This window comes from Hydractinia symbiolongicarpus, chromosome 5, assembly GCF_029227915.1.
Source record: "Hydractinia symbiolongicarpus strain clone_291-10 chromosome 5, HSymV2.1, whole genome shotgun sequence".
NCBI lineage: Eukaryota > Metazoa > Cnidaria > Hydrozoa > Anthoathecata > Hydractiniidae > Hydractinia > Hydractinia symbiolongicarpus.
This window is the reverse complement of record NC_079879.1, coordinates 2,857,257-2,866,409: the sequence shown is the minus strand read 5'-3', so window position 1 is coordinate 2,866,409 and position 9,153 is coordinate 2,857,257. Positions and strand designations below refer to the sequence as shown.

The 9,153-nt window shown below is 37.3% G+C and overlaps 1 protein-coding gene across 1 annotated transcript in view; it reads right to left on the bottom strand.

The window, feature by feature from the left end:
* LOC130644172 (nuclear pore complex protein Nup107-like) overlaps positions 1–8,833 on the bottom strand; it is a 28,015-nt gene extending 19,182 nt beyond the window's left edge. The window contains exons 1-2 of the mRNA XM_057449672.1: positions 8,596–8,833; positions 85–124 (exon numbers count right to left, since the gene is read on the bottom strand). Coding sequence (XP_057305655.1) covers positions 85–124 — 40 coding nt within the window. The 5' untranslated portion in view covers positions 8,596–8,833. The remainder of the gene's footprint in view (positions 1–84; positions 125–8,595) is intronic.
* Between the last annotated feature and the right edge of the window lie 320 nt (positions 8,834–9,153).

Genomic DNA, 9,153 nt, shown 5'->3' with positions numbered 1-9,153 from the left:
TCAACAAACCACGAAAATTAATTTGTAAAATGTCGACATGAGTAGTTCACATTCATAATTTTTACTAAGCAGAAAAAAGGATACATTTTCTAAGTCCCAGCTGTTTCCGTAACTCACTGTCCATCTAAAAAATAAAAAATAAACATTAGTAGAAATATCTGGCCACATATCTAATAAATCATACACATACAGTACCGCTAGAATGTAACTTTACATGTATGTGAATATATTTACATGTTTTCTATATCATCATCCTGCGCAAACCATAACAAAAAGATATGATAAAGCCTTTTGTTCTAACTGTAACATGCAAGCTATTTTTTTAAAGCGCTAGCGATCACGAAAGCTATGTAAATTTGTATGTTTTTAAATAAACGGACGCAACTTGGTTTTGATACTTTTTACCACAATTAAAAATAGTAGTTTCCATTGCTATATTTAATAACGATATACGGCGATCTTTAAGCTTTGTAGGATCGTTTTCTGGTCATGTAAGAACTAAATACAACAATTTTTAAGAATCATACATCTGCTTTCTTGTCATTTTAGAACGGAATACAGGGATTTTTAAGCTTTGTAAGATGTGTTTTCTTTTTTTTCTTTTATTTTCTTTTATTGATCCCATAATATAACAATGGATTTTGCGATGTTTATGAGCTATATAATTACAGTCGTGAATTTTTTCTTTTTTTAAAATGTTATTGAGCAATGAAAAAGGCTATTAAACCTAAAAATTTTTATGTATATTTAAGTTTTTTTGGCATAAAAAGAAACAACATAATTATCACTGATTGGAAAAAGTTCAGAGAGTTACTTCCTTTGTTGACTAGCAGAGTCCTGTCAATTGAGGTAAAAGGTAGGTTGTATGAGGCCTGTGTAAGATGTGTTATGTTGTACGGTAGTGAGACATGGGCAGTGAAGCAGGAAGATCTTGACCATTTAGAAAGGAATGATATGAGAATGGTTAGGTGGATGTGTAACGCCAGTCTGATAGACAGAAAAAGCTCAGATGAGCTAAGAAGCAGGCTAAGTCTCCGTAGAACTAAAGATGTTATCCAGATAAGAAGATTGAATTGGCTGGGGCACTTGGAAAGAATGGAGGAGGATAATTGGGTAAGAAAGTGTAGAGACTTCATAGTTCCTGGGGCAAAGCCCAGAGGCAGACCGAAAAAGACTTGGCAGGAGGTTATAAGGACAGACTTGATACAGAGGAAGTTGAGTTTAGATCTAACACAGTCTAGATCAGATTGGAAGAGGGTCATTAATATACCCCGTCCAACCCATGCTAGCATGGAAAACGGACCTTAAGCCAAGAATGATAAATGATGATGATGATGTGTGTAACAGCGATGTACACAACATTCTTTTCTAATGTTTATACAATTTTGTTATCCATTTATATCTCAGCAATCGCAGTGTACATGATAAAATAAATTGTGGCAAAGGGTAGGATATAGTTGCATGCATCTTATTAATTGTATTAATACTAAAAAAAGTTGTTTTATAAAAAAATTTTTGTTAATACACAATGAGAGTGGACAAATCAAAATTTTCCTGTAATATTTCCTTTAATTATATTTTTCTTTCAAGACTTAGTATTCAAACATCATTTCTATACAGCTTAACGTTGTGGTAATCAAAAAAAGTAAGTGTGCATCACACTTGCAAATATTCACATCACACTAGATTTTGCTAACAATTGCGATTTTTAGCTCATAGCACTCTTAATATTTTTAGCGGGTGCTTTTTGTAGCTCTGGCATAGTTTTATTCAAGAAATACCCTGGAGGCATGAACTCTAATGTTTTTGACATAGCAAAATAGCTCCGGTATTTAACAATATATAGGTTAACAATGACAATGAAATTTCAGCTTGTGCGAAGGTGATAACTATTGTGTACATGTAAAGTTACATTTAAGCGATACCGTAAATACAGTACCATACACGTACCATCCAAATATATCGCACATATATATCCTGTATAATGACATATATATACATATATATAGTACCGCTCAAATTGTGTGTTGGACTTAATTTATGAAGTATATAAGTCCAACATGCAATTTGTCCAGTACTAGATAATTTTTTTTAGAATTTGGCACCATAGCTTATTCGTTATAACTTTCGCGCTTTGTGCAGGAAACCTGGGTTCAATTCCCCTTGATGGTGATTCAATACAACACCATAGCCTTGGGGTAACCCCAGCCATGTTAGGGAAATGGGTGAGATGGCACACCAGGCCTTGCCATGAGTCGCGAGTAATTGCTCGCACCCGCATAGTGCTCGCGTAAATGCTCGTTACCTGAGCATTATTATCATCATCATCATCATTCTCGGCTTAACGTCCGTTTTCCATGCTAGCATGGGTTGGACGGGGTATATTAATGGCCCTCTTCCAATCTGATCTAGACTGTGTTAGATCTAAACTCAACTTCCTCTGTATCAAGTCTGTCCTTATAACCTCCTGCCAAGTCTTTCTCGGTCTGCCTCTGGGCTTTGCCCCAGGAACTATCAAGTCTCTACACTTTCTTACCCAATTATCCTCCTCCATTCTTTCCAAGTGCCCCAGCCAATTCAATCTTCTTATCTGGATAACATCTTTAATTCTACAGAGACTTAGCCTGCTTCTTAGCTCATCTGAACTCTTTCTGTCTCTCAGACTGGCATTACACATCCACCTAACCATTCTCATATCATTCCTTTCTAAACGGTCAAGATCTTCCTGCTTCACTGCCCATGTCTCACTACCGTACAACATAACACTTCTTACACAGGCCTCATACAACCTACCTTTTACCTCAATTGACAGGACTCTGCTAGTCAATAAAGGAAGTAACTCTCTAAACTTTTTCCAAGCAGAACCTATCCTGCAAGTAACACTTCTTCCAACACCCCCTTCACTGTCCAACATATCACCTAAGTAACAGAAGTTCTTAACTATCTCTAACGAGCCACTGTTGTACATCATTAAAGCTGGAAATACTTCATTCTCTATAATCTCACCTTTGCAACGCTTGCATACAAACTGTATTCCAGCTCTTAACCTTCCACTAATACTACTGCACTTCTTATGTACCCAATGCTTGCAAGTCTGACAAAAAATTGAGTTACTACCAACCCCTTTCCTGCAAACTCCACAAGGCCACTTTCCAACTACAAGGTCACACTTGGCTGTAATGCTACTTATCATGACTTTAGACTTTGCTGTGTTTACCTTCAGCCCTTTCTCTTCTAGTCCTTTCTTCCACTTCTTAAACTTTTCAACTAATTCTTCCATCGACTCTGCTATGAGAACCAAATCATCTGCATACAATAACTCCCATGGGCAACCTGTTCTGAACTCCATCGACAGCGCTTCTAAGACTAGAATAAACAACAAAGGACTAAGTACAGAACCCTGATGTACACCAACATTTACACTAAATTCATCACTAAGTGAATCGTTAATCCTGACACGACTTCTAGCATTGCTGTACATAGACTGAACCATCGTAACTAGCCACTCATCCACACCTAATTTTCTCATAGCCCACCAAATAACTTTACGTGGCACTCTATCAAAAGCTTTCTCTAAATCAACAAAGGCAAAATAGAGATTCTTTCTCTTTCCTAAATACTTTTCCTGAAGCTGTCTGAGTAAAAATATTGCATCTGTAGTGCCACGCCCTGGAACAAAACCAAATTGCATCTTATCTATATCAATTCTTTCTCTAAGTAACTTATCAATCACTCTTTCAATAACTTTCATTACTTGATCAACCAACTTCAAACCTCTATAGTCACCCCTTTCTAATGCATCACCCTTGCCCTTGAAACAATTCACTATTACACTCGACTGCCACTCACTCGGAATAGCACCATCCTTTATAATCTGGTTAGCAAGACTTGTAATAAGCTCAACTCCAATATATCCAGATGCTTTTACCATCTCTGCAACAATACCTGATACTCCTGCAGCCTTGCCAATCTTCATTTTCCTAATAGCCTCCACTACCCATTCTGTCTTGATCTGCATGGCTGGCCCTTCTACGACATCATCATCAGACAAATTATCCTCGTCCCAATCAAACTCAGTGTTAAGCAACCTCTGATAATGATTCTTCCAAGCTACCCTTTTCTCCTCCTCTGTGCTAGCCAAAACACCTTCATCATTACGTATACACTTCTCACCTACAATATCTTGATTAGTCTTCTTCATTTGCTTTGCTATCTTGAATACCTCATTGCGCTGGTATTCCCTTCTTAACACATCTGCAAATCTGTTTCTCTCTGCTTCTGATTTTGCCTTATACACTGCTGTACGAGCCCGACGCTTAGCTTCTAAGTAAATATTTTTACTACCACCTGACTTCCACTCTTTCCAAAGTTTCCTCTTTTCCTTTATACACTGGTCAACCTCATTATTCCACCACCAGGTCTGTCTATGTCTAGCTGGTCCTTTCGTCCACCCACAGGTATCATCAGAAGCTTCTAGAAGACAATTCTTCAAAGTAGTCCAAGTACTTTCAACATTGTCACTATCACATTGACTATTGTAGGCTAACTGCTGAACTTTTGCACTAAATTGTCTTGCTACAATCTCTTCCTTCAGCTTCCAGACTTTTCGACGGGGCCTGTACTTTCTCTTGGCTTCTCTGACACTCTTCAAGATAATATCACAAACCAGCAACCTATGCTGGGAAACACACTCTTCCCCCGATATAACTTTCACGTCCTTCACCACTTTCTTGTCTGACTTTCTAACCAAAAAGTAATCTATCTGTGTCTTACAACCACCTGACTCATATGTTATCAGCCTACTCTGTCTCTTACTGAATGATGTGTTGCAAACCACCATGTCCGTTGCCATTCCAAACTCAAGCAATCTCTCCCCTTCCTTATTTCTGCTCCCAAATCCATAGCCTCCATGCACACCTCTATAACCTTCAGATGACTTCCCAACATGACCATTAAAGTCGCCGCCCACCATGACAAGTTCAGTGTCTCCAAACTTTGATGTGACTGCTATTAACTCATCATAAAACTTATCTTTATCTTCCTCACTGAGTCCACACTGTGGAGCATAAACTGACAGAAAAGTGACAATCCTATTACCTATCAAAAACTTTATCACTATAATACGACTATTAACACGCATAACATCTATTACTTTTTCTACCCACTTCTCTGCAACGAATATGCCAACTCCTCCATATCCATCACTATTACCAATCCAAAAAAGCTTATACCTTGCCCTCCTACCTTCCACAAATCTCACTGAAGCTCCTCTCCACCTGACTTCCTGAACACAACACATATCAACAGATCTACGTTCTAACATTTCAACTACTTCACCTGCTCTACCTCTCAGAGTACCAACATTTACACTAGCCATCCTCAACCTAGTGTTATCTACCTTGTGATGTGATAGCTTGGTAACGGTCTGACGATGCTCACATCTGACATCTGTCCTACCATGCGCGACACCTTCACTCCTTAGAGTTCCAGCCCCGTTTACGCAGTTTGTCTGATTAACTATTCTTACGGCCATTAATAAAGAGTTTTGGCATTGTTTTACAGCTGGATGCCCTTCCTAGCGCCAACCGTTCACAGACCGGATTGGGTGTTTTTTAAAGTGACACCATCACTATGTGGCATTTCATGGGACTTCCACAATCGCCCCTTTAAACTAAGGTATGGTGGAGGACGTTCAACTCCTCTCTTGTCTCTTAAGAAGACCCTTTGAGATAAATGTAATCCTTTTTCTCAAGAATTAATTGGTCTTTTAAGTGAAACTGAAAAGATATTTGGTGTGATTATTTTCCACCCATCGTGCAAAACAGTTCATTCACCATTTTATGAAACGTGTGCGATACAGGCATTAAGGTAATCTTTGTTGCGCATTCATTTTGCAGTAGAAAAATGGAGGGACGTTTTTAATCGTGAACCCCAAACACGATGGTCGAGCGTCTACTGGTATAGCGACTCTCTCAATCTTAACTTCCTTTTCTACATGACCGAAATAGTATGCATGACTATACTGTCGTTTTCATAAATTTACTGTTTATTTTTCAGGTCATCACAAGCAAATAGGAAAAAATATGCTTCGTTTTCAAATTAAAAAAAATTTTAACCATGTGGTTTAAATAAAACTAATAAATTTCGTTTTTAAAATTGTTTGAATAACAGTTGCGGCATAAAGAAAATAATCTATTAAATTTGCACCTGCTTTTGTTTCCAATTGTTTTGTCAAATGAAGAAATTATCTACAAATAAATGCATGATAAATTGTCTGTTCTGCCTGTAAGTGCAGTTTTGCAGACTTGCTCATCCGTGCTCCGTCAGCGTTCACCTCCGCATTAGTTCAGAACCGCATGGCTGAATTTCTTGTGTAAGACCTGGTTACCAATGACGAAGGGGCCGGGCAAAAGAGATTTATGTCTACGTAGTTTTTTAACTAAGTCAGGAGTCAGTGAATTAGCTAGAATGATCAGGTTGGTTATGAATAGGCTTGCTTGTGGATTTAAAGGACCAGGACTATCCAATAATTCTGAGATATCAAAGGGTCCGACCAAAACGAAAATCTATCGGACGTTTTAACCGACGAAAGTTCAAAATGAGCTACGGACATGTCCGACCAAACTGGAAATGTGGCAGATGTTTTAGGTGTGTGCCCTGAAAGACTAAATGTAAAGTTTTTTTAGTGAAAAATATGGCGATCAAAATTGCTCGCGTAGACACTCTGACGCAAGCAATTAATTGCTCGGGAGGTTATTTGCTCATGGCAAGGCCTGCACACAATGTGGATTTTGACCCAGCCTACACGCTACATATATCCCAAATGATAATTAGTAGCTCAATGGGCACAAATATACTTTTATTTATACTGTGTAGAACAATGTACATCGAAAAATGGCATCTCTGAGGAGAGTGCAACAAAAAAATTGTGATGACTTTATCACCACATTATTGTGGTTGTTTACCTTGTACAAGAAGGTTTGGCGGTAGGAGCAGCGTCCATACCCATGCTGACATGAGAAACATAAATTTGATGTTTCTTTCTCAAATCCACCCACTTAAACCAAACAACCCACCCAAACTAAACATGTCAATGTGCGACAAATAAAACACAACAGTTTTATTATTCTGGAAGTACCAGACACAAAGGCATTCATGATGTTGTTACCTCAACCTTGTTGCTCGTCTCTGATTTGAATTTTTGCTGTGTGTCTAGCCCTCACTAAAATATGCAAAACCGGTGGTACAATAGAAAGTACAAAAATTCAGAATGGAGATGAAATTTGCAACCAAAAGAAGAAAACATTAGGAAACTTTTTTTTGTATATTTTTATCTTTTTATAAATGGTCCTTTAAAGTCAAATCACCACAGAAGAAATGTCAAACTTCAAAACCTACCCACCCAGAAACTTCTTATTCTGACTGAGGCGTTATCGTGTGTGATACCGTTTTAACCAATCAAGGGTCAGAAGGCAGGTTATTTTTTATTACACCGCTATTTTGAACTTGGGTAAGCATGCCCCAAGCATGCAAATTATATGATTTCTGGCTTCAAATCTTTTTAATATATATGTTTTAAATACTGGTTAATCTTTGCCAATTAGCTACATTTTGAAGTGCATTTACTTTTTAATTAGGGTACCAACTATAAATGTTTATGCATATTTTACATGGCTAGCCTCACAAATATCGAGAGATATTCTCTGTCTATTATTTCCAGAAGGGGCTATGGCTTAGATGGGGAGTCCTACAGTATTTATATATCGCTTATTTTGGTAGGGTCTGCACTTTACGAGACAACTCCCTGCAACATCCAACGGCCTAAACATTGTGCCATCTCCCCCAACTTCCTCACATTACTTGGGTTAACGCGGAGCTATGATTACAATTATGCCCATATTGAATCACCGTCAAGGGGAATCGAATCCTAGTCTCTCGCACAAAGTATGAGAGTTATACCCACTACTATAAACATCACAACGTCACACAATAAAACGTCTTAAAAAGTCAAACAACAATGCTTTATGTGGAAACTCTTTTCTAATTGAAATAAGTAAAACAGTACTCTGGGATCTGCTTAAATCCCGAGTCATTGGTGGAAAGTCTGCGAAACGTAATGAAAGTTGTTTTTGTTGCAAGCACTAAACTTGATAGGTCTGAATAGATGAAGTTCTTTGTTTACATTTTCAGCAGTAAGCTTTTTCGGATTTCGCATTTGCATGGCAGGAAAAAAGATAGGGACACTAGAGGTGAAGCAAAGTTATTATTTGCAGTCCATTAACACCAAGGCACTCTTTTTAGGGCTTTAAACAAATTCAGATAAAAAGGAAGTCATCAATCTACACTTGACAATAGTTTATAACCTTAACAATGTTTCTGTGAGAAAAAATCTACAAGAGAAGACATCTCTTCACCAAATCCTAGTAGTAAAGTAAACAAAAAACGTTAGTCACGCTGGAATTATTCATTTGTAGGAGGGATGGCAAACTCTCTAGCTAGAAGACGGGCAGCTGGAAAAATATAAATGAGATTTTAAGAAAATAAATAACTTAAATTATACAAAATATTAAAATATAAAAAAACATCTTTTCTTACTGCGAATAAGTTGAAAATGCCCTGGAATTTAACTTCTGATCAACGATCGTGTATTTAATTTTAAGCCATTTTGATTGTTTTACCGCTTGTCTTGCCTATCCAGCCTGTAAGCAAGATGTTTATTTACCTTCCCTTCCATATGAAAAATATATTGAATTTATGATTTATCAACTTAAAACTTTTAATTTAACTGTAAATCACAGATTAGTTTAGTTAAATTGATTTATCCATGTAAGCTATCTGAGTATTACTGGCGTGGCATAATGATATAAAGAAGAAAACTATACATTTTTTATGCCAACACCCACGATGGAGAATTAACTTCTCGGAATTACGCGGCTACAACGTACAACAAAGTGTGTCAATTATATGGAGTTTTACTGCTATACGGAGTTTGGTGTGGTTATACCAAGTCCGTCAACGAATTTTATTAAGAAAATCAAAAAGAAAAATCTCTGCAATCCAACATCTCCCTAATTTTAGCTCACTGCGATATATCTCCTATCTTTTTATTTCATTTCCCTTTTTCAAAGTTCCCTAACTAATTCGAAAACTCAA